This window comes from Vicia villosa, linkage group LG4 (genome assembly GCF_029867415.1).
Source record: "Vicia villosa cultivar HV-30 ecotype Madison, WI linkage group LG4, Vvil1.0, whole genome shotgun sequence".
NCBI classification, from domain to species: domain Eukaryota; kingdom Viridiplantae; phylum Streptophyta; class Magnoliopsida; order Fabales; family Fabaceae; genus Vicia; species Vicia villosa.
Genome location: NC_081183.1, coordinates 100,598,006 through 100,625,708, shown reverse-complemented (window position 1 = coordinate 100,625,708; position 27,703 = coordinate 100,598,006). Strand labels below are relative to the sequence as shown.

Sequence of the window (27,703 nt, the reverse complement as noted above, 5' to 3'; positions counted from 1 at the left end):
AGCCGCCGCCCCGGAGATCAACATGGCGTGCCGAACCTGAACCGGAGTATCGCAGAAGGAACGGACATGTCATATTCTCACCTGTCAAACCTCCCGTGCCGGCTATGTTTTGGAATATCTCTTCCGTCGAGCAACTCAAGAAACTCAAGAGCACTCTCGTGTCTTTTTTAGAGGGGGAGTACGAATCCGCCGAACAGATAAGAAGCATCAAGAGGCTTAAAACAAGGGCCGATGCTGTGACTGGAGCAACGATAAGTTTCTGGGATAACGTGGAATACAACATTGATGCCATTCAAATGATGCATGGACCCAATGACATTGTTTTAACCGTAGTAATTTCTTAGATGTTTTATTTTTTTTGTTGGTTATTTTCAATGTACCTTTTAATTAATGAATGAATTAATGTTTTCCATGAATTAATGTTTCCCATCTGCGCTATTTTAATATATATATATATATTTTAAATATGTTAAAATAAAAAAAATTAAAAAAAAAACAAAAAAAAAGTTAAGATAACTCAGTGCCTGATTCAAATTCAAAAGGAGATTGCAATTTGCTCAAAATCAGTGCTAAGAAACGTTAAGAATGCATGCAAGAATACACGCAATACAAAGTCTGAAGAGCAAATAAACATGACAAGACTAATGCATGCCACAATGGAATCTCTTACACACCTATGCAATTATGGTCGTCCCCACCTCCTACAAAAGCATGCATGCAAGAATACACGCAATACAAAGTCTGAAACAAATAAATGTGACAAGACTAATGCATGCAGGCTAGGGAATCTCTTACACACCTATGCAATTATGGTCGTCCCCACCTCCTACACAAGCATGCATGCAAGAATACACGCAATACAAAGTCTGAAACAAATAAATGTGACAAGACTAATGCATGCAGGCAGTCGCCCAAGGGGGTGGCGACAACATTGACTTTTTATAGTTGTCGACAAAGGGGGTGGCGACAACATTGATTTTTTATAGTTGTCGCCAAAGGGGGTGGCGACAACATTGATTTTTAAGTGTTGTCGTCACCCGGGGGTGGCGAGTTGTCTTGTCACAATTAATTGTGGCAGACTTTTATTGCACCAAACACATTTAATTGTGTTTTGTTTTGGCTATAAATAGGTTCCCAAACTTGTTCATTTTCTTCATCACCAAAGAACTATCATCAGAGCAACTTTCATCAGAACAACTAGTTTTCATCATCAACAAAAATGTCTTTCCTAACAATGGGTGAAGAGCATCGAGGAACCATTGCAAACATCGCCGATTATGTAAGTTTGAGTAAATTCAATTTATTTATGTTCTAAACACTTAAATTTTCTAATAATATTTACTAATTTCAAACATTCAAATACTTATGGTTCATCGTTTTTTTTATAGGATATCACGAGATTTAGGACCCGTGCGGGACCGATAAGTCCTCCGGACCCTTGGATTGTGCCTTATCTTGAGCATGCGGGGTTTGGGAAGGTAATTAACTTGATAAGTACCTCAATCGATATGAAGTTTATATTAGCATTTTGCGAGCGTTGGAGGCCTGAGACCCATACTTTTCACCTTCCAATGGGTGAATGTACCGTCACTCTAGAGGACGTGTACATGTTATTGGGTCTCAACACAGATGGAAAATCTGTGTTTGGAAATGTCCAACAACCAAACGCTCTATGCGTAGAATTGTTGGGTGTTGATTTTCTAGAGGGTGAGGGGCGACAAAGAGGTAGGGGCCAAGGTATAAAGCTTTTTGGCCTTCAACTAGCTTATCAAGGCCTTGAGTTGAATCGAGACTCTAGCGAAGAAAGTAAACTACAAAAAAATAGAATGTATATTATGTTGTTATTTGGTAGGTTTCTATTTCCCGAAGGCACGGGGAATAGTGTTAATTTTATGTACTTGTGTCTACTTGAGGACATTGATGCAATTAAGACGTATAGTTGGGGTTCGGCGGTGTTGGCATACCTCTATAGCTCTTTGTGCAAATGTGCAAAAAGGGATAGTTGTACATTTAGTGGATGTGCATTCTTTCTACAAACATGGGGATGGTGGAGAATGCCGGTATTAGCCCCAGCAAATCCGCACATTTACGTCTTCCCTTATGCGTCAAGGTAACTTAATGATCTTATTTTAATTAGTGCATTTTTTTCCATTATTAATTGTAACTATATTGATTTTTATTTTTGAATGTTTTTAGGTTTAATGCAACCGGGATGGACTACACCAATACACCAGTAAACAAAATCATTTTTTACCGCCAACTATTGGATCGATTAAGACCCCAAGATGTAACACCACTAAACATTTCCATCTTCTAAATATATTTGTAAAATTAACTATCTTATATAATTTGAAATTAATATTTTTTTGTTGCAGTTTCTTTGGAGACCTTACTTGGGTTTGGACCACGTACCCGACCGTAAAGAGGCGGCTGTTTGGACGGCAAAAACACCCATCATACGGTTCACCACTGTGGAGATGCACCCAAGTGACCGTGTGAAGCTCCAATTCGGCATGCATCAAGGTATCCCTGACCCCCCTAAGCTTGACTCTTTGGGACATTGGCATCTGGCGAAGGTTAGCGAACAGTGGTACGTAGAAAATTGGCAGACGTTTGCTAGAGATCATCGTAAAATATAGGCTAAACGTTCCACCACTGTTTTACAATTTCCTGTGGCGCCGGAAGAAATGAAACCAACGCCTGAATATGTCAACTTGTACAGATCGGTCACAAATCCCGAAATGATTGTGTTTTCCCCTTTCTATTTGGCTGACCCGCGAGAACAACAACCATATTTTGGAGGACAACAACAACAACCACCTATTTTCCGACAACAACAACAACAAAATTTTCATCGAGAACAACCACCACCGTATTTCCAACATCATCAACCACCACCAAATTACCAACAACAACATTACCCACCACAACAACAACCACAACAACAACAACAAAATTACCACCACCAACCAATCCACCAACAAACGCCTTTTTACCAACAACAACAACAACAATCCCAACAATACCATGTCGGTAGCTCTTCCAGATCACACTTCCAAGACCTCCATGTGGGGGGTTCTTCCACATCACCACCACTAACCCCCGACATAGGCATACAAGAAGAATACCCGCCTTACAACACATTCGACCAACCAACATCACAATACCCCAGCCAACCATCTAACTTCAATACACCACCACAACCAATCTATTTTAACCAAACCGAATCCACCACCAACTTCCAAAATCCAAACTTCCAGGCCGCACCCACTAGGAGAAATTTCAACCCACCTAGACAAAGCTTTGACGGCCATGCGGGCACCCGCCTTTCCTATAGCGGGAATACTAGAGGTCAAGGACGGCTCACAGATTTTGTAGACCCGGAATGCATTGAGGGGCCGTCGACTCAAACACAAGAGGAACTAAATAGAGGGGAGCGTCGCAGGAATAGGGGAGCACTACCAACTCGTGACCCTTCTACGCGACCTATTAGACAACCTGATTGCGGATCGTACCATGGTCCACGTGGCGCTCAATAGGAATTTTATTTGTATCGTTAATGTATTTTGTGTTGTTTTTAATTTAATTGTACCTTTTTAATTATGATTAATGGCTAATGTATTTGGTAGTTTTTAATTTATTGCTATTATTTTTCCAACTTAAAAAAAATAAAAAACAGCTAAAAAAATAATATAAAAAAAATTGGAAAAAAAATAAGAAAAAAAAAACAGCAAAAAAAAATAACATAAAAAAAATGAAAAAAAAAATAAGGGGGGGGGGGGGTGGCGACAACACCTAAATCATTGAACATGTTCGCCAGTGGGCCTGGCGCCTCCATTATGGGCTGAGTGTTGTCGCCACCCCCCTGGCGACAACGTGTAATTTTTAAAAAAAAAATGACATTTTGGTAATTTTTTTGAAAATATGGTTATTTTTGAAATATTTTTAAAAAAAGTGGATATTAAAAAAAAAATTCCCTATACGCGCCTGAACTTTTTAATTATTTGTTAAAATTCCTTTAATCATAATCCTATTACTCAACCTTTGTGGTTTACTAAACTTTGCTTACTTCGATTCACAACACAAACAATTTTTTTTTTTTACAAAAAAGGATTGTCACTATAATCATAAAAATATATTAAAATAAAATTAATTATCGCGACGGTTAATTATTGAAACAGTTATAAATAGTTATTACTTATTATCACGGTTTTTGTTAACAACTGTGATAAGTTTTACACATTTATATAGACGAAGTTATTAAGCTTTAGCATAGAATAGTCGTCAGTCTCAAAACAAAACTCTAACATCTCTCTTTCACATGAAGCGAATTTGTTCTCATGAGCTTTATTCAAACTCAAAGGTAATCAAGTTTGTACGCTTTATCTTTATTTTTCTTCATAAATTTTCTTCCATTTTTCTCAAAACAAATCCCTAACATCTCTCACTTTGATAGAGAGTATTTAGTTATATTTTAATATTTTTAGTTTAATTAGAATTATTAATTTAAGGTTTTATATTAGTTGGTATTTTAGTTCAATTGTTAGTGAATTGGGTTTCCACTAGTATTTGGGCATTTTAGTTATTGGCCCATTAGTAACATTATATACGTAGTGTCATTGACACATTACAAAGCAATCAAAGAGATCAAGTTTATCTTTTATCCTTTATTTTAAGTCCCTTTTATTGTTCTTCCCCTTTCCTAGTTTAAACCCTAGTTTAGAACCTTGATAGGAATTGCTCCCTATCAATTGGTGCTTTCATCCATGTACTCAAATCGTTCTATGGATTATGCTTATCATACACCTTCATATCATTCCTGGAGCACTCCTCCTACCTATCCCACAAACCCTTCTTTCACATCTCCTACCACATCTTCATTTCCATCTTTTCCATGGGAACTTTTTACACCTTGCTACACTCATGGATCATCATCACCAAGTTTGTATCTAAATCATGGGTATTCACCACATCCACCTAATCCTAACCCATATTCAACATATTCATCATCTCCTTATTCATACTACTACCATAATCATCATCAACTACAACCAACAAAAACCTTTTACACAATTAAACGAGATTTTGAGAAACGCTTGCAAGTGTCTCACCCCTCTTTTAAGAAAAAGAAACTAAAAAAACGAAATATGCTTAGTGCAGTCAGAGGAGGAATGACAACGCATCTTCCATTTCCAAGGATTCTACATGACTCAGCCCTTATTCATTTAACTCTTCTCGTCACCAAAAACACCAAACCCATAGTCTTTTCTCTTTCGCGTACAAATCAAAACCAAACCTTAGCGTTGTGTTCGATGATGGCCGAAAAAGGAGAAGGTCCAGCTATCGGATCCTATCTCGACTTAGCATCTATAGAAGAACTCCAGAAAACTGAAGAAATAGAGTCAGTGAGAGAGATCTCACCACTGGAGCTACCACCGGCGTCAATCTATAAACCCCAACCACCGTTCACCGCCACAACCATGAGAGTCTCATCTCCTCCGGCGGCGTCGCCTCATCTCGACGACCACCACATTTCCACTACCGGCTACCGTGATGCCGAGTCTCTCTTCCGCTCTAAGCCCATTGATCAGTGCATTTTAATGCACGTTCTTCCATGTTTGTACTCAAGCATTTCTTCGGTTTGTTTTATTTATTTTTATGTTTTAATATGTTTTTATATTTTATTTTATTTTTGCACTTATTTGTTTTTCGTATTAATTTTTCAGCAATAACAGTCTGCACGGAAACGATCATATCTGGAGTTCCAGGAGTCCGATTGAGGCGTTCTAATAATCGCCGGAAAGCTAAGAGAAAGAGCTACAATTCTTATGTTTGAGTCGAAGTCAGAATCGGACTGTAGAAGGGCCAGAATATTCGTTGAAGTTGCAGCACTAGTTTTAGTTAAGTTTCGGGTCAATTGTTTTTGGGCCTGGGTCGTATGTTTGACCCAGTTGGATTGTAAAACGGGTCATTCTCTTTCCCCTTAGGTTAGGCAGCCGCGGACTGTAGCATGGACCTTCCATTCACGAATTTTGAAAGCTTTTACGAATTGATCCATGGCGAACTAATCCCTTCGAGTTAATCTTCCGTATTCAGGTTCCAAAAACTATGAGATTATTATAATTTTGCAATAAAACTTCCTTCAATTATATATGTTGTTTATCTTTTGCTTAATTTGATATTCATAATATATATTGTTTGGTTCGATTGATTATGTTTTCCAATTTATCTGCGTGTTTATCGTATGCTTAATCGTTAACCCGCTTATCGCTTAACCGAATGCTTAATTCGGCAAACGGGAAATATAATTGGTATAATATTGTTGCGCTTGTTGATCATATTATAATCGAACGGGAACAGATTCCGCTTAGGATAGTGAAATTATAATAGTCGATGATTAGTAGGAACCGGATCGATAGATTGACTTATTTCATAATCACCTTCCCAACAACAGCTTACCGTTCCATTACCCCAGCCACATCACACCCCTCCAGCTACTACTTCCGGACCATCCTTGGAAGATCTTGTTAAGCAAATGGCCGTGAACAACCTTCAGTTTCAACAAAGAACCGACACTAGCATTCAGACCTTGACCACACAGATGGGACAACTTGCTACTCAAATAAATAATATGCAAGCTCAAGGTTCGAACCAACTTCCAGCACAAAGTGTTGTCAATCCGAATGGTAATGCTAATGTGAGCGCTATTTCTTTGAGATCCGGAAAGGATACAGAACCAGCCCCTGAAAAAAATAAAAAAATCATTGAGGTAACTTCTGAACTTTCTTCTTCTGAACCTCCTCCAGCTGAGCTTTCTTCTCCTTCTGTTGTGGTCGGAATTGAAAAAAATAAAGAAAAGGAGTATGTGCCACCAGTTCCTTTCCCGCATAGAGTTCTGAAAAATAAAAGAATTGAGGAAGGAGACAAAGAAAAAGAAATTCTGGATATGTTCAGAAAAGTAGCGGTAAATATTCCGCTTCTTGATGTGATTAAGCAAGTTCCAAGGTATGCAAAGTTTCTGAAGGATTTGTGTACAAACAAGAGAAAAGTAAAAGGAAGTGACAGAGTCAACTTGGGAAGAAGCATCTCTGCTTTCATTCAGCCCGAACAAAGTGTTTCGGCCATCTCTCAGGTCTTGCCACAAAAGTGCAAGGACCCGGGAACTTTTACTATTCCTTGTACCATCGGGGATAAGAAATTTGATAACTGTTTGCTTGATTTAGGAGCAGGCATTAATGTTATGCCTACTTCTATTTATAATAACCTTTGCCTTGGTCCCATGCAGCATACAGGTTTAATCGTTCAACTGGCGAACAGGAGCAATGCACGTCCCACCGGCATAGTGGAAGACGTCCTCGTTCAAGTTAACGATTTAATTTTTCCTGTAGATTTTTACATTCTGGACATGGAAGGAGAAACTAAGTCAAGCAGAGCTCCCATCATCTTAGGCAGACCGTTCATGAAAACGGCGAAGACAAAAGTTGATGTTGATGATGGAACCATGTCCATGGAATTTGGTGACATCGTCGCAAAATTTAATATCTTCGATGCCATGAAACACCCTGTGGAGGAGCATTCGGTTTTTAACATTGAGTTGATTTCTGAACTAGTTGATGAGAGTTATTCTGAATTATTTGCATTTGATTTTCCATCTCTCTCTGATTTTGATGATGATTATTCATGTCCTGACTGCACTGACACTAACGTTTGTGTCCTTTGTGCTGAGATTGATGCTTCCTTGCAGCCTGATACATTTCCTACAGGTGAAGTTGTTACCGATGAGGTTGTTTTTGCCGTCGATGCTCTTGACATCCCGGCTGCCCCAAGCCTTCCATCCATCATTCAGCCCCCGTCCTTAGAGCTAAAAGAGCTCCCTGGGAACCTGAAATATGCTTACTTGGAGCATAATGAAAAACTTCCTATTATTATCTCTTCTAACCTTGATTTAAATCAAGAAGACAGACTTTTGCAGGTATTGAAGAGGCACAAGAAAGCAATCGGGTGGACATTAGCCGACCTTCCAGGTATTAGTCCTTCGATGTGTATGCACAGGATTTTACTTGAGGATGGAGCGAAAACAGTAAGGCAGCCCCAAAGGAGGCTTAATCCTTTGATTCTTGATGTTGTAAAGAAAGAGGTAACCAAACTCTTGCAAGTAGGTATCATTTATCCTATCTCTGACAGTAAGTGGGTAAGTCCAGTGCAGGTTGTACCTAAGAAATCTGGACTCACAGTGGTAAAAAATGAAAAGAATGAACTTGTTCCCACTAGAGTCCAGAACAGCTGGAGAGTTTGTATTGATTACAGGAGACTGAACCAGGCTACTAGAAAGGATCACTTTCCTTTGCCGTTCATTGACCAAATGCTTGAACGGCTAGCTGGTAAATCACATTATTGTTTTCTTGATAGTTTTTCAGGTTACTTTCAGATTCATATTGCACCTGAAGATCAAGAAAAGACCATTTTCACGTGCCCATTCGGTACATTTGCTTATAGGAAGATGCCTTTTGGCCTTTGCAATGCTCCTGGCACTTTCCAACGATGCATGATGAGTATTTTCTCTGATTTTATTGAAAATTGCATGGAAGTGTTAATGGATGACTTTACTGTTTATAGTTCTTCTTTTGATGCATGCTTGAACAGTTTAAACTTGATTTTAGAAAGATGCATCGAGACTAACCTTGTGTTGAATTATGAAAAGTGTCATTTTATGGTTGAGCATGGAATTGTTCTTGGTCACATTATTTCTGAAAAAGGAATTTCTTTTGACCCTGCTAAGATTGATGTGATTTCTACACTGCCTTACCCTTCTTGCATTCGCGAGATTCGTTCTTTTCTTGGTCATGCAGATTTTTACAGGCGTTTCATCAAGGATTTCAGCAAGATAGCTCTTCCGCTGTCGAACTTGTTGAAGAATGACGTCACTTTCGAGTTTGATGACAAATGCAAACAAGCGTTTGACTTCTTGAAGAAAGCATTGACCTCCGCTCCCATCATTCAGCCCCCTGACTGGACACTTCCTTTTGAGCTTATGTGTGATGCTTCGAATTATGCTGTTGGGGCTGTCCTTGCACAAAGAGTTGACAAGGCTGCCCATGTTATTTACTATGCTTCTAGGACTTTAGATTCTGCACAGTCTAATTACACTACCACTGAAAAAGAACTGCTAGCTATTGTTTTTGCTCTTGACAAATTCAGATCTTATTTGCTAGGTTCCAAGGTTGTTGTTTTTACTGACCATGCAGCTTTAAAGTAGTTGCTGAAGAAGCCGGATGCAAAACCGAGATTGATTCGGTGGATGTTGCTGCTACAAGAGTTTAATATTGAGATTAAAGACAAAAGTGGAGCTGAGAACTTAGTGGCTGACCACTTGAGCAGGATTGAGAGAGATGAAGATCCTTTTCCTATTAAGGATGATTTTCCTGATGAGCAGTTGTTTCTTTTGCATGGGATTACACCTTGGTTTGCTGACATTGTTAATTTTCTTGTTGCTAGTGTTTTTCCTACAAGTGCATCTAGATCACAGGTTCACAAACTCAAAAGTGATGCCAAATATTATGTTTGGGATGATCCATATCTATGGAAGTTTGGTAGTGATCAGGTAATCAGGAGATGTGTCCCCGACAATGAGATTGAATCTATTTTAAAATTTTCTCATGCATCTCAAGTCGGCGGACATTTCGGTCCTCAAAGGACTGCAAGAAAGGTCCTTGATTCAGGCTTCTATTGGCCAACTATTTTTAAGGACGCTTTTGAGATTTATCGCACTTGTAAAGAGTGCCAGATAGCAGGTACCAACATCACTCGCAAGAGTGAAATGCCTCAACAGCCTATGCTTTTCTGTGAGGTATTTGATGTATGGGGGATCGATTTCATGGGTCCCTTTCCTGTATCATTTGGTTTCCTTTACATTTTGCTTGCTGTTGACTATGTTTCAAAGTGGGTGGAAGCTATCCCCACTAGGACTAATGATTCTAAAGTTGTTGCAGAGTTTGTCAGGTCTAATATCTTTTGCAGGTTTGGAATACCGCGAGCTATCATAAGTGACCAAGGCACTCATTTCTGTAACCGCACCATGGAAGCCTTACTCCGAAAGTATGGAGTTGTGCACAGAGTCTCTACTGCATATCACCCACAGACTAATGGGCAAGCTGAGATCTCCAACAGGGAGATCAAACAGGTTTTAGAGAAAATGGTGCAGCCAAACAGGAAAGACTGGAGCCGTCGTCTAGAAGACGCACTTTGGGCTCAAAGGACAGCTTTCAAGACACCCATTGGGATGTCTCCTTATCGACTTGTTTTTGGTAAGGCGTGTCATCTTCCTGTTGAGATAGAACATCGTGCTTTTTGGGCGGTGAAGAGTTGTAATTTGGAGATGCAACAAGCAGGTATTGAAAGAAAACTCCAATTGCAACAGTTGGAAGAGCTTAGATTAGAGGCTTATGAGAGCTCTAGGATTTATAAAGAAAAAACTAAGCACTTCCATGATAAAATGATTTCTAGGAAGGAATTTTCTGTGGGCCAACAGGTTTTACTGTTTAACTCCCGCCTTAAGCTTATGGCTGGGAAACTTCGATCCAAATGGATTGGCCCCTTTGTTGTTACTAATGTTTTCCCTCATGGTGCAATAGAAATAAAAAGTGCAGGTACTGACAAAGTCTTCAAGGTTAACGGGCAGCGGCTGAAGTTATTCCATGAAAGTTCGGTGCCTGAAAATGTCAGCATAGAGGAGCTTTCTTTAGAAGCACCTGACTACACTGCAACTTGATCAGGGAGTCCTTCTTTCCTTCTCTCTACTTTATTAGTAATGTCTTTTCATTGAGGACAATGCTTAGTTTAAGTGTGGGGGAGGAAATTGTGTGTTTTATTTGTTTTTTGTGTGTTAGTATTTTGTTTAATTTCAATAAAAAATGCATCTTCTTGAAAGTTTTAGGCTACACACTGATTTGAGTCGGGTTTGCGGAGACTTGGGAAAAGTTCACAAGATCGGTATCGTTCTAACACCGTAAGTCTCCTGCATACAGAAATTGATTTGAATTTGTTATTATGTTTTAGCCTTAATTTCTCATTCTTTGACAACTCTTGAGTAGTTTATTTCAGCAGTCGGCATCATCTCTCACACACTTTACGCAGGAAGCCGATGAATATAAGTGAATGTTCCGAAAAGAAAAAAAAAAGAGAAAAGAAAAAGGTAATACACCTTCTAAGTTTGGTGATCCTCACCCGGTCACTTAACCCAACGGTTGTGTAATCTTTAAAAAAAAAAAGTTTTCAAAACTCTTTGTTAGTTGGTTCAGCGGTTTCTGGTGCTGAACTTGGTAGGGAGGATTACGGTCCGATCCCCCGCAACTACATCTGAGTAAGCAAAGGGTTATGCCACGCAAGTACCGGAACCCCGTGCAAAAGGATCAGAGTCACTAACCGGTTGTCCTGCTATAAGTGTGTGGAGATAACGGGCTTAATGTGATTGCGCCTGAATGAAAAAGAGCAAAAAGGATGAGTAAGTTAGGCTATGGTATAATAATATGATTTGAATTGGTTTGTGTATTTAGGAGCCTTATGTCTGCATATTTGTGGTTAGTGTTCTTACGATGTCCTTAGTGTGCAAGATTAGTACCTGTCGATGCAAACTCACCCGAAGAAGATCTGTAGCCTAGGATGAGTAACTGTTGATGTTTTTCTGCTTTCTTTTCATTTTGCTCGGAGTGCAAAAGTTCAAGTGTGGGGGAATTTGATCAGTGCATTTTAATGCACGTTCTTCCATGTTTGTACTCAAGCATTTCTTCGGTTTGTTTTATTTATTTTTATGTTTTAATATGTTTTTATATTTTATTTTATTTTTGCACTTATTTGTTTTTCGTATTAATTTTTCAGCAATAACAGTCTGCAGGGAAACGATCATATCTGGAGTTCCAGGAGTCCGATTGAGGCGTTCTAATAATCGCCGGAAAGCTAAGAGAAAGAGCTACAATTCTTATGTTTGAGTCGAAGTCAGAATCGGACTGTAGAAGGGCCAGAATATTCGTTGAAGTTGCAGCACTAGTTTTAGTTAAGTTTCGGGTCAATTGGTTTTGGGCCTGGGTCGTATGTTTGACCCAGTTGGATTGTAAAACGGGTCATTCTCTTTCCCCTTAGGTTAGGCAGCCGCGGACTGTAGCATGGACCTTCCATTCACGAATTTTGAAAGCTTGTACGAATTGATCCATGGCGAACTAATCCCTTCGAGTTAATCTTCCGTATTCAGGTTCCAAAAACTATGAGATTATTATAATTTTGCAATAAAACTTCCTTCAATTATATATGTTGTTTATCTTTTGCTTAATTTGATATTCATAATATATATTGTTTGGTTCGATTGATTATGTTTTCCAATTTATCTGCGTGTTTATCGTATGCTTAATCGTTAACCCGCTTATCGCTTAACCGAATGCTTAATTCGGCAAACGGGAAATATAATTGGTATAATATTGTTGCGCTTGTTGATCATATTATAATCGAACGGGAACGGATTCCGCTTAGGATAGTGAAATTATAATAGTCGATGATTAGTAGGAACCAGATCGGTAGATTGACTTATTTCATAATCACTTTTACAAAAACAGCTTATTTTCAGAATCACTTATTTTAAGCACTTTTTCTGTAATTCGACCACCAAACCAACCCCTCCAATTTCGATTTCAGTTAATAATTCAAGAATCCTTGAGAGACGATACTCGAGTTACCGTTACCGTCGTTACTACAGTTTTACAAATTAACTCGTTTTTGACCCGCGTGCGACAGCGGATCACCATTGTCGACATCCGAAACACCGAATCCGCAATAGGGTCTTTGATTACCCATGAGATTATAGGGTCTTTGGGTAATGGAGATGGTGGGGAAGTTGCTGAGCTGCAATGGAAGAGAATAGTTGATGATTTGCTCCAAAAAGGAAAGATGACTAATTGTATTGCTGTGTGTGATGTGTCTGGGAGCATGGATGGGATCCCTATGGTGGTGTCTGTTGCGTTAGGATTGTTGGTTTTTGAATTGAGTGAGGAACCTTGGAAAGGGAAGGTTATTACTTTCAGTTCTGATCCTCAACTTCATTTGATTGAGGGGGATAGTCTCAAGTCCAAAACAGAATTTGTGAGGAACATGGATATGGGGTATAACACTGATTTTCCGAAGGTGTTTGATTGCATATTGGATGTGGCTGTAAATGGGAAACTCAAGGAGGAACAAATGATTAAGAGGATATTTGTATTCAGTGACATGGAGTTTGATGAAGCATCTAAACACTATGACATGGAGTCTGAAAATTCTGACATGGAGTTTAATCAAGCATCTGAAAACTCTTGGGAAACAGATTACCAAGCAATCACTAGGAAGTATAAAGAGAAAGTGTATGGTTCTGCCGTGCCTCAGACAGTTTTTTGGAATCTGCGAAACTCGAAGGCGACCCCGGTGCCATCCACTCAGAAAGGAGTGGCACTGGTGAGTGGATTTTCTAAGAATCTGCTGACATTGTTCTTGGATAATGAAGGTGATATAAGCCCTTTAGAAATGGTGGGATAAATTGCACAAGAATATGCAAAACAACAGAGTGAAGAGGCCCCGATTGATGACTTCATGGAAATTGTATAACAAATAGTTGCTTTTCACGTAAAGCATAATGCTGAACCATAAGCTGTTGATCTTAGGATGGAGGATGCTGTGAAACTTTATGAGCATGTGGTGGATAGTTCATACAATCCATCGGTTTCAAATTGTGTTATACTTTTAAAGAGCATCTCAGGAAGTGATAAGCCGGATAGCATCACGTACAATCAAATTATTTTCGGTTTTTGTAAGACGAGGAGGTTCGAAGAAGCGCATAAGGTTTCTTTTACAGATTCAAAGTTTATTGCTGGCAAGGCAAATGTAATACCTGGTGATGGGAGATCTGAAACAAAGGAATTGCCTCTAGTTGTTTGTTTTGGGGAAATGCTTATTGATTTTGTCCCAACTGTTATTGGTCTTTCTTTGGATGATGCCCCTGCTTTTAAAAAGGCTCCAAGAGGAGCTCCTGCTAATGTTGCCGTAGGCATAACTCAATTAGGCAGTTCATCGACTTTTATTGGAAAGGGTGGTGAGGACGAATTTGGATATATGCTTGCTGCTATACTCAAGGAAAGTAATGTAAACAACCAAGGGACGCGTTTTGACTCTGGTGCACGTACTGCCTTAGCATTTGTTACACTGAGAAGTGATGGAGAACGAGATTTCATATTTTATCGTAAAGTGAAGGGAATGAAGGTGGATGCAGTTGACACAACCGGAGCTGGTGACACATTTGTGGCAGGAATATTATCACAATTAGCTACAGATCTTTCATTACTTCAGAGAGAAGGACAATTATGAGATTCTCTCAAATTTGCCAATGCTTGTGGTGCATTGACTGTGACTAGAAAGAGGAAAATTCTGTAGCTGATAGCAACATTCATTGGTGGTTTTGTGATAGCATTTACCAAAGGGTGGCTTCTTACTCTTGTTACTCAATGGGATCCGGGAACAATATTCACACTCTCATATTTATTTTCGAACCTTGAGGACAAGGTTCAAGTGAACCCCGCGGCAATGATAGAGAGTATTTAGTTATATTTTAATATTTTTAGTTTAATTAGAATTATTAATTTAAGGTTTTAAATTAGTTGGTATTTTAGTTCAATTGTTAGTGAATTGGGTTTCCACTAGTATTTGGGCATTTTAGTTATTGGCCCATTAGTAACATTATATATGTAGTGTCATTGACACATTACAAAGCAATCAAAGAAATCAAATTTATCTTTTATCCTTTATTTTAAGTCCCTTTTATTGTTCTTCCCCTTTCCTAGTTTAAACCCTAGTTTAGAACCTTGATAGGAATTTCTCCATATCACACTTCCACGCAGCGAAGTCGTCCTGATCAACTTCTTCTAACATACAGTTAATCAAGTTCTCCCATTTTTTATTGTTCTTGTTATTTTCATGGTGTTTAAGTTTCAAAATCTGGTCCAAATGTGATTGTAGTTTATGTTTCCAAATCTCTTTACATTTGTCATGGTTGTTTTGATTTGTCATGTTAAATATATTTCAAATAAATTGTTGCTACTGAGTTTCGAACTCATATATATATATATATATATATATATATATATATATATATATATATATATATATATATATATATATATATTACAACGCTTGTTATATATATATATATATATATATATATATATATATATATATATTACAACGCTTGTTCAGTGTAACTGTTATGATAGGTCGCACGTTAAATGACTTACTATCACGGTCGCCCGACTGTGGTAGAAAGCACCAAACATACACCATTGCTTCACAACGGTGGATCAGACGTTATGGTATCCCTTTTTCAACCGTTGTGGTATGCCTTTTTGCAGTAGTATCTTTTTAAAAGCATTTTTTTTATCTTTTAATTTATAGAAAATAAGTTACAAATAATGTATATTACATTATTAAAAAAAAATATATAAATAAACTTTAAAACAAAAAATATCACTTCGTACGTATATAATAGCTCAAACAAAAACAAATAGATTATCATATAAAAGCAACCTTATAAAATCTGATAAAAATCAATCATCATAAAAAAATATTAAATCAATAATATATATATATATATATATATATATATATATATATATATATATATATATATATATATATATATATATATATATATATATATATATATATATATATATATAATAACTTCAACAAATGAGGCACAAGCATAACGTTATAGAACATTTGGGTATTATTTTACCCACTCCATGACATGGAGTGAGGTTGAATAAATTGAAAAACTCAAATTTGTCCTTGTATATTTTGAAGTTGCATCTCTGAATGCACTTAAAATACACACAATATCCTACAAATGAGTCATTCACCCTATATTTTTCAAAATGGGTACCGAAGATGTATCTTTATAAATTTTTAGAGGTTATTCAGTAGATGCATCTTCGGAATAATTCCTGAAAGCATTAGAAAGAATTTGTCTTGGCAGCAAGTGTCAATCGATGATTTTTAGAGGTTAATTGATATTTTTTATCCAATTATGAATATTACTAATGATAATTATCCATAGATGATTAATCTAAAGATATATCAACACCATGCCAATTATACTAATGTAGTTCAAGGATGTCTGAGAGTAATTCAAACAATAATACAAAGTAAAATGTTACCACGATACATAATTCAAATGTTACCATGATCCAACTGTTACCAAAATATAAATACAAATAAATTATTGGGTATTTCTAACCCCTGTTCTTCTTGTCACTACAATAAATAACGTTTTTTATGACAAAGCTTTCACCTCGTACGATAAAAAACCGCGGATATATGTGACCGAAGCGCCTTGTTTTATTTAAATAATAATAATAAATCAGTTACGTCAGATGTAAATAAAACTGACATAAATATATGCTCAGGGTTTGAGGTTCGATTCTTAGCTCTTTTTATTTAATGTTTTATAAGGAACCAAAAAGACACTTTTATTTTTTGGTTTAAATAGTCTTCTGGTCCCTATAAGTTAGCGAATTTTTGCGTTTAGTCCCTAAATCTTAATTTTGTAAGTCTGAGTTCCTATATCTCACTTTCTTGTTGGTTTTGGTCCCTGATGTCAAAATTCTGTTACAAAAATGTTGACGTGGCGGCCTTTTTTTCATTTTCCATTTTTTTAATATCCAAGTAAGCGGTGTTTGTTTGTTTTTTTACTTTGGTCTCTAAAATCTTAAAATGTAAAACCTAATTCAGTGTATAAAGAGATTTAGGGACTAAAACCAAAAACAGAACATCTTACAGGGATGAAAAGACTATATAAGCCATAAATTCTGGGTGTATGAAGGTCGGGGATGAAGATATGAACATATTTATTTGGTTTTAGTTTCTAATTATGGGGATGAAGGTTGTGGATGAAGATATCAACTATTAATTAATGATTAAATAATTTTAATATTAATAATTGAAATATTAAATATTTTATTAAATGAAATTCTGGTATCAGATATGAGATGTCGAATGAGATGTCATGACACTATATCTGAGTTATGAACAAGTATAATCATAGCAGTAGTAATTATGCAGAAAGTAAATAACACAACAATATGTTTACCCAGTTCGGAACAATCCTTCCTACTCCGGGGACTACCAAGCTAGGATGAAATCAATATCCGATAGTATCAATTTGAAGTTAAACAATCACAATTTACCCTTCTCACTTAATCACTACCCTTCCTATGATTTCTACCTAAGTCTCACCTAGGTATGAGGCCCTCCTCAAATCCCTTCCAGTCACAATCCCGTGACAAAATAAAAATCTAAAAGAAAAAAAATAACCAGCATACTCCTTGATGCTTCAAAGCTTACGAGGATGCAAATACTTTCCTTGCTTAAAAGCTTCGGAGATCAAACAATATTCAACACCTAAAGGTTTGTGAATATACACAGTGGAACACAAAAATAAGGATTCCTAAATCCCAAAATAAACAATATCAATTCCACACCTAAATTAGGTTACAACCCTTCTATATATAAATAATTCTATTCTGGGCCGGGCTTCAAAAATGCAGCACTTAGGACTTTAATCCAATATTTCCTATAATGTCTCCAATCAAAGACACTGTGGAAATCTTCTTGATTGAATCCAACTTGGCAAAAATATCAGCTTGATTGATTTCTTCGAATATTCTGAGCGTTGATTTAAAGATTCTTGTAGCAAATAAAAACGCTTGGTCCAATTGCCAGATCAGCTTTCTGCAGCATGGATGTCATGCCAGGATGTCAAGACATCTTTAACATGTTGATGTCCGAATGCTAAGGCATCTAGCATCTCTTCCAACATGTTCTTTCTTAGTGTGTTTTAGCAAAATGCATGCCAACAATCAGAGAGCCTTCATTAAATATTAATAGTTAATGAAATATTTTATATTTCAACTATTTTATTAAATAGTAATAGAATATTAAAATCATTAATTAATAGACTAATTATTAAATAAACTATCTAATAAATTCATGAGAAGTCCTTTGGTTCTAAGTTTACCCTTCAACCTTGGGTACTCAGTTCGAGACTTGGCACAAAAAGAAAATAGAACCCGTGGGAGGAATTAAAGGTAGGAGAGAGAGTTTTGATTTTTGACTTTTCTGACTTGTGATTTCTATTTTATTTTTTTTAATAAAATTCAATAAAATAAGTAGGATCATAATAAAAACGAGCCATTTTAACATTTTGGTTTTTTTTCTTTTTTTTTAATTTTATTTTTTAAAATGAGAAGAAAGGGGGTGGACCTCGTGTTTCTAATTTTTTTTATTCAAAATTAATGGCTAAAACTTAGGGTTTATGTTTATAAGAATGGGCTTTAGGGGGTGCAGTTACCGTGCATAGATAAAAATCTATGCACCGTGCATAGATTATTATGGACCCTTGGATCATTGAATCAAATTCTGGATATCAATTGTTATTACTCAATACTCAATACTCACCACTCAATACTCAATACTCAATACTCAATACTGGATTAAAAACATGATCCAATGGCTTATATAGGCTTATGCATGGTGCATAAGGAAAATCCTTATGCATATTAGCCAAAGCCGGCTTTAGGCTATTTCGCAGATTACTCAGTCCAAACCCCTTAAGCTATTTCGCATCCCCTTTGTATTTTAGTTTTATTATAATATTGATTGCTCTTTTATTATTATTGTTTTATTTTTGTTTCTTTTTTTTTTGTTTTAATGAGTATATTGCTGAGTTTATTTACTTGTTGATGTTTGTTCCAAATTAATTAAATATTTTCATCTGACGTTATCAAGACGACCGTTTCAAAACCATTGAACTGTATTGAAATCAAATCACTTTTCACAATAAAGTCACACTCATTTTACCAAAAAAACATCTATTATTCATTAGAAACTCATATTTCCACAAATAAGCTAGATGAAAAAGGAATGGATGGATGAACATCCACTTGTTCCACGAATAAAATATTGGTTGGCGTATGCCATATTGATCGAATATTGATATTCCAAATAATAAATATTAATCAAACTTGGATGAAAAAGGAATGTGTGGATGGACATGCACTTGTTCCTCGATAAATGGTTGGTTGGTGTATGCCATATCGATCGAATATTCGTCTTCTGTCAAATAAATTTCAAATTTCCAAAATTGGATGAAAAGGAATGGGTGGATTTACATCCACATGCTCCTCAAGTAAACGAGTGATTGGCATATGTTCATTGCTCGAATACTCGCCATCCATTCTACTGCAATATAAACAAACGCTTAACCCTCCCATGTGTGGGCATACAAGAAAAGTTTAACCGCTAGAATTTTACCTAACCATCGCTCACTAAAATCAACCAACCAACAATAATTTTCTACTAAGAACTACATAGCTTTGAGTTTCTCATCGCACTAGAGGATACGTATGAGCGAAATTCAATGTACCATTAGGCACCCTAATAAAAAAACTATTTTTAGTCCTTCCTGCTTCTTTTTAAGCACATAATAATATTTAGAAGAATGATAGTTTATCAAGTCCCCCCTTTCCTCCCATGATAGCTTACACATCCTTGGTTGTTACGACCTTTTGGCTAAGCTCCACTTTTTCCCTTGCTTGGTTTCCTCGGATGATCATTCTCGTTGGCTATAGAACCCTAGTTCCCTGGTCACTACCTCAGTTCCCAGGCCGTGGTTAGTTTTTTATTTATCGAGTGGCGCTCGATTGTGTGCTTATGCTTTTGTGTTGCCTTCCTGAGTAGGTTGCTAGACTTAGCGTAGTTTCCTTTTGCATGCCAACTTAGGTAGATATTCCCCTTCGCACTAGGATTTCTTTCATGTATATTTAAAACAAAAACTGGACTCTTTCTTTCTTTTGCCTCACGCCGCTTAAGAGCATATTATCTCCTTCCTACCTCCTTGGCATAAGTCTCCAAAGGTCGAGCTGCTGTAGGATGCGAATGTAACTGTTCACCTAAAAAATACCAAACCAAACCGAAATTAGTTAGCCGAGCTACGGTAACTCTGATTCCTCAAAAAGGATAAGTAGGCAGCGAGGTAAGGCCTGTGCGAGTACAACTATTTCTTTTCCCTACATTTTTCCATGCATTTTAGCTCTTAGCTTTAGACATAGATTCTTTTGCACACCTATAGATTAGACAACAACCGTGGATCCCATCGAGTACGATGGATGGGAGGGGTGCTAACACCTTCCCCTTGCATAACTGACTCCCTTACCTGTTTTTATGGTTTGCTCCGATCGTGCTTATCCTTTCCCCAGGTTTACTCTTTGTTTCCTTTCCCTCTCTTGGGATAAATAGACACAGATGTGACTCTATTTATTGTGCCACTTTCACATTTGCACTTGGATGAAAATCCCAGGAGCGACATCTTGTAATACGACACACCTTACTTCAGACATTGATGCACGTTTGCATACACTTTCCTGTATAATATGAAATCATTAGGGCAAGCATATATTCTGATATACTCCAAACCCATTGGACACAATATCTTCTTGGCCTCCTAGAAACGATCCGACAATTTGTTATCTTTTGGTAACATTTGCTTTAGCAAATCAAGTAATTCCGTGAGACTTTTATCCGACCATCCATTTTTTTTCCTTTAGATTAAACAACTTTAACACCGCTGACAATAGTATAAAACTTGTGCATCCCTTATATAAAGGGGTGTCTTAGTCACAACATTAAGTATCATAAATATGAGAATTCTTAAAAAGAAGTTTCCCCAATATCACGGAACACATTCTCTAGTCGATCATCCATATATTCATCTTCATCCACTCTTTGACTTTGTGATGCCCGACTTCACTCTTTATCAACATCACCATTGTCGCACGCTCCCGAAAAATAAACAACAGAGTCGCCACTAACATATCTATCCTAAAAGGAAAGGAACGTCAGCAAACCTAAAACGAATAGGAACAAGGTCTTTCGACCAGAGAACTAGGTACGGGATTCGGTTACGCAAGGGGAAGTTACTAGCACCCCTCACGCTCATCGTACTCGATGATATCCACCTATGTTTGTTTCTATCTAAAGGGTGTATCTATGTCGATGCCTACATGCAAATGAATGCAAAGGAAATACGGGGAAAAGAAGGAATATTTATAATTGTGCTCGCTCAGGCCCTGCGACTCAATACCTACGTATCCTTTTTAGGAATCAGAGTGCCATAGTTCGGCTCACATGTTTTTGTTTGTTTTTTTTTAGGTGAACAAAGGTTAAGGTCACAATCCACGATGCCCGACCTTGGGAGACTTTCACGCCTAAGTATGGAATGGACTTAACTTCTTCTTAGAAGAGAAGAAACATTAGTTTGTGTTTTTTAATTGTAGAGGGATGATGAACAATTCCCACTACGGGGTCACTCATCATCTTTCTAATTTGTTTTAATTTTGAATCTTTATTAGGTATTTTGAGTGTTTTTGGTTGGGTATTTTTTAAAGGTAATTATTTTGCGAGTTGAATCACATAAAAATGTATCAATGGCGTCGAAGCAAATCAAAGAATACACCCACTCACTTCTATTCCACTTAGGTAAGTAAAAATGTGATTCGCCTCTTTATTGATTAAGTGTTTTAAAGTCGAAAAAGAAAAGAATGAATAAAGGGGGACAAACCTAATTTACTAGCCTAATTGTTATTTTGAGAAAGTCTAAATCCTAATTAAAAACTAATATCCTAATAGAAAATACTAAGTAAAAAGGATGGGAAAAAGTCATTTTAAGTGGACTAAAGTCAACTTTAACAACTAGGAGTATTTTAGGTATTTCACAAAGTATGAAAAAATATTCATAAAATAAGAGAAATAAATTCTACACTACTCAAAGAAATATTTACAAGCATTTTTGTATTTTTACTAAGCCTAAAACTATTTTTTGTGAATTAAACTAAAAACTAAGTATTTTTATTATCTATTAGCCAATCAAAATTAAAAGAAATTTACCAATTACAATTCCAAAAAACTATATATTCCTAAAATCCTAAATGGTTAGTAACTATTTTTATCATTTTTTATTTCATGGAAATTGAATTAACAAGCAAAAGAGTAAAAAGAAAACTAGTTTTATTTGTTTTTTATTTGTTTTTTTATTTGTCAATAGGTGGTGTATTAGAATTTACAGAATGAACTAAGATCTATTTAGAGCACGTTTGGGCCTAATTCAGGGGGATGGGTGTCATACCCCAAATTTGTCCTACCCTTTAACTTCTAACTGGCTTAGACTTCCCATCTGATAATCTCATGTACATATCTCCATTAGGACATTTAACATATCATGCATGTCATTCAACAATAAAGCTTGGCATTGGATCATTGGTCATTAGGGTTTTTTATCCCTTATGCTTGAGCTTAACAAGTGGTTTCGACTAAAGATCGAGGACTAGGTCTACTTCCCTATGATGGAGTTCATCAGAGTTTGTAAATGTGGTCAACAGAATCTGGATCTACTCTTGGAGTTTGGAAAGGACAATCTACTTCAAATTATGATTGATGCGTGATTATTGGTATGGCAAATCGTCGGCATTGAGTTTCATGCAAGAATTTGAGAAGAGAGAGTTTATTCCTACAAAAGTTGAATTTTAGTCAACAAAGTCAACTAGAGAGGGTTGACTTTCTATGGACCGAATCCTTGGAAATCCACTTTACTTCATACTGAATATTACTATTCAAGTGGCTATTATATTGTGAAGCATTTCATCCAAGACAAGACAAATTCAAGTGGAGGGAAAGAAAATCATGACTTTGATTTAGAATTTGAAAGAAAAGAGGACAAATATCAAACTTTATTTGAAAGAAGAAACCATGGCACTTGCAAGGAGAACCACGAGCCGTTACATGAGTCACTGTCATATTCCATATGCAAAAATAAATCCATTCCATAAGTTCTAAACACAGCCCTTCACTATACACACACCTGCCATTACTTCATTACAAACATATCATTACCATTACATCAAGAATTACATAAAAAAATCAATTCCTAAGATCTAAACTTCATATGGATTCTTTGAGTGAAAAATGCCAATCTCCACATAACAAAACCATAAGCTTCAGCTGCAAAAAGCCACAAACCGTGACACAACTTCGAACCAAACTGGCAACCATCACTACCTGCATAAAACCATCCTCGACCCTGCAAAAGACCAAAACAGTTACATACACATTATCTTCACATCATTCACACAGTTCAAAACCACATTCAAGTTAATCATCATCATCATCTGACAGCATCATCTATAGTACATACAATAAATTCTGCACATTCAAATTCACTATAGGAAAAAACATGAAACCCTACATAACCCATTGCAAAACAATAAAAAACCAATTAACATTCAATTTTTCCCACCCTTGCAGCCAATTCCTAATATCCTAACAACCTTAGACTTCCCTAATTAACAGTCCACCATTTAACACACAAACTACGACACTGCATCGAACTAACACCGGGTCACATTCTGAATTCAAACATCATAGCTTACTAACCTTTTCTCCAATAAAATTCATGCTAGCATTCAGCATTCCAGTTCACACTCAAGTTCGCAGCCGAGCCAAATCCATTTGAAGCGCCATTCCAAAGCCATCACAGTTCAGGGGCATATCCAGTTCACGACAGAAATGCTGCATGGATTCAAAGTAAACCAAAAGCCTGCATATGACAAGATCACAAGCAATATAGGTTCAACAGCAGCATAACAGAAAAGAAAAACACAATGAAAATGAGAGAAGGCTACTGCAAGTTAAATGTTCACATTGGCAGGTGTAATCCCAAACAGAGTATGCATACAATCAAGCACAAATGTTATACATCTCAGTTGCATCAGTCTACAATAAAGCAATTCGTAAAACATACAATGAGCAACATGACTCGGAAAATACCCAGCTCAGTACAAGAAAAAGGGCAACGCGAAGATTGATGCTAGACGAGTCAGGTTTGAGAGGAACAAGTTCAAGACAAATGCAGGACATCAAATTCTTTAACATAAAAATCTGCACCAGCCTGTTACACCATACAAGTTCAAAAACCGATACAAAGACTAACTCAGTTTCCATTTGTTCTCAGCATTAACAACTAATTGTCATCAACTTCAGTCTTCAATTACTAACAAACTTTCAAACCTACTGCCAGCTCACCAACTAACAGAATTTTCACCCTAACTAACTTTGTGACATTCCTATAACCACCTCTAACTTCTCCTAACAGAATTCCATAAAACAAAACAAAATCCCAACTACCTAAAAGCACTAACAGAATCGTAACTAACTTTTTAACCTCCAAAGCAGAATAACAAACTCTCTAAACAGCTCCAACTAATTCAAATCTTCACCCTCCAATTCATAACCGAATCTCAGATCCTAGGGCCCTCAATCACTCTCAATCTCTAACTGAATCTCTCCCTCTCAATCTCTATATAACTTCTACTCCCTCCATAATTCAGACCTTCACATTCCACACACATCTTCTACACGCCATTCTCACACTTCACTCATCATCATCTTCATCTCTCTCAATCATCTTCTTCATCACTCTCTCACATATCCACTCATCTCCACCTTCTTCACCCTCTCATTCTCACTCTCTGCAACTTCTTCTTTCCCGATTCACTCAAACCTCACCACGAAAAGCTCATCACCAAGGTTGTTCAGAGCTTGCTTTTAACTCTGAACCAACCCGAGCTCAACCTCCATCAATCCCTAAGCTCTCAATTCACACGCTCGTTGAATCGTCATCACCATCTCAATTACTCTCAAGAACAACACAAACACCGCGATAGAACTCACAGAGAAAAGTCAAAGAAAAAGAACAGGAGAAGAAGAAGAAGATAGCAGAAGAAATCAGAGGAAAAAAGGATATACCTGACTAGAAGTTTTCGGTCGTGCTTCGCCGTTTTCCGTCTTCAAGCTTTGAACGAGCACCGGACGGTTCTCCGGTAGGTAAATCTTCAAACTCCTTTCCTTCCTCATAAGTTCGCTTGATGCTTGTTGCCATAGTGTAGAATAGGACTCTCTGATACGAAACCCTATCATTTCAAGCTCCGATTGTGTGTCATCTTGGTTCGATTACGTTTATGAGTTCTAGGTATTTCTTAGGATGAGCTCGATTTGAGAAGCTTTTGATATAGAATCGGAGGGAGATTGAGGATCGATTAGGATTTAGGGCTTGATTTGGGGCGGAATCGGTGTGTAAGGTTAGGGATGGTGGTTTACGGTGGCGCTTCGTCGCCGGAAATCACGTGCGAGAGAAAACGAGAGTGAGGGAAGGATTGGAAACGACGCAACAATAATCAACCCTATTTCCCTTCATTCATTTTTTTTCTTTTTTCTTCTTTGTTTTAATTATTCTTTCTTTATTTGAATAAATTTCTGAATAATGATGATGGACCGAAAACACTCCATGAGCCATTCAAATTCATTTTCCTACACCCCATGTGGCCCAGGCATGCTCCCTTTTTTTTTCTGTAACAAAAACTCCCTTGGGCCTTTACTTTGATTAGGGTCTGCGTTTTACTTTCTTACACCACTGTATTCAATACACCCCCTGACTCACATATAATTGATAGTTTTTTTTTTTAGATTTTTTACTTAGTTTTTTACTACCTTTTTTTAGATGATAAAAACATGTAAAATCATACTTTTTCTCATTAGATTTTAGATGAATAACCACCATTAAAATTTGTTAGAATTTTTAGGATTTGTAAACAATAAAAGCTCATAAAAATAGTAGATTTTTAGGGTAATTTTGACACTAATCCTTTGAATTCTCTTTCATAAAAATGCCATGAAAAATAATAGTACTTTTAATTCACTTTTGTGCTAATTTTGTATGTTTGTGTTTACATTGATCTTCGGCCTACCTTGTTAATACCATTAGTATGTTAACATTAGACTTAGATTAGAACAACAATAATTCTAAGCTTAGAAATTAGGCTAGTCCCCCTCTTTTCATTCTTTTCTTTTACAACCCTAAAACACCTAATCAATATTCAAAATAAAATCCCTCTAAAAAATACAAAGAAAACACTTAAAAAACATTAATAAAAAAGTGAAAATCATTAAAAAGGGAATGGAAGCTTGAACATCCCTTGCTTAAGGGAATGTTCGAGTGCTTGGATCTCCCTTGCTTAAGGGTACCATTCAGGCGTAAGTTCCCAACTTCTAAAAAACATCAACTAAAGAGTAACTCGAGTTTCCCTTGCTTAAGGGATTTCCTCGAAACGCTCAAAACTCTCTCTCTTCTCTCCTTTCTTAAGGGCATTGTTATCTCCGCTCTACTGCATCCTAGGCTGTCCCCTTATGCAAGAGCGCGAGCGTTAACGCCGCCCAACTAAAAAACACAAAAACAAACAGAAACTAAAGAGCCGAACTACGACGCTCTGATTCCTGAAAAGGATACGTAGGCATCAAGTCGCGGGGCTTGAACGAGCACATTTGTAAATAATTCCTTCTTTTCCCCGTATTTCTTTTGCATTCATTCGCATATAGGCATAGACATTAGACACACCCTTTAGATAGAAACAAACATAGGTGGATACCATCAAGTTCGATGGGCGCGAGGGGTGCTGTTATACCCCAAAATTTGCCCGCATCTTTTTTCAAGAAAACTCCAATCTGAAAATTAAGAGTCTCATATAATCATGGATTTTTATTTCAACAAATATCCTGACATATGAAATACTTAGTTTTTAGAATTTTTCTTATACAGTAATTTGGCTTGCAGTTGAATTTATTCTTACGCAAACGCCAAATACCGTTTATTACCTCACACATGCTATTTATTTATTTACAGATAAATAGTACTGACACAATTGGTACAGAGTTAAAATCTTTTTGCAGGCGCAGAATCAGGAAACTCAGACTGTACTGGTAACAGTATATTAGTTATTTATTATGTCTATGTTTTTTTAACAAGTCATGTAAATAAACTTTCATTTTTCACATAAAACAAAAACAAAAACAACAAAAAAGAAAATTAACTTTGACTGTTGATTTTTCACTCTAACTGCTACCTGGACAGTCAGTTGACAGCCAAACTGCTGGCAGTACAATTCTCAGTGTTTTGTACCATCAATCAAATCAATCTTTCACAATTCAAAATTCCAAGATCTTTGTGCTAGAAGTCTTCTGAATATCACGCGATTAGCAGAAACTCAGCACTGCACAAAAATCAGGTACGCTTAACTGTCTCCTACACAAACAGTCCCTAATCAGGGTTTTTTCTTGTTTTTACAGGAGCAACAAGTTTTTGAGAGCTCAAATGGATTTCATACACATCCATATATCTCAAAGTACCATCATACAAATTTTCAAACTTCAATTCACTCAGACGCACCGTCAGCAGCTCAAACAGTCAACAGACGACCCGTTTGACCAAAAAAGTCAACAGACAGTCAAAAATGAAATTTTTTGTCAAAGTCCATATTTTGTCAAAGGATTCATCATTTGATCATTGGATGATCATAATTCATCAAGGAAAGATCAAAAATCAACAAAACCCTAAGATTCAAAATTAGGGTTTTTGCCTGAAAAGTCAACTCAACTATGACTGGTCATAACTCTCTCATCCTTCATCCAAAAAATTCAAACAAAAGCTCATCTTGAAGGAAATTCAATTATCTTTCAAATGCCATTGATCCCATGG

At 36.8% G+C, this 27,703-nt stretch overlaps 1 protein-coding gene across 1 annotated transcript; it reads left to right on the top strand.

The window, feature by feature from the left end:
• Nucleotides 1-1,607: 1,607 nt before the first annotated feature.
• Nucleotides 1,608-13,554, top strand: LOC131597573 (uncharacterized). Its single transcript, XM_058870264.1, has 5 exons — nucleotides 1,608-1,828; nucleotides 2,197-2,287; nucleotides 2,376-2,441; nucleotides 7,010-7,058; nucleotides 12,824-13,554. Exons 1-5 carry the CDS (start codon nucleotides 1,608-1,610, stop codon nucleotides 13,552-13,554), a joined length of 1,158 nt encoding a protein of 385 aa, XP_058726247.1.
• The last annotated feature ends 14,149 nt before the right edge of the window (nucleotides 13,555-27,703 follow it).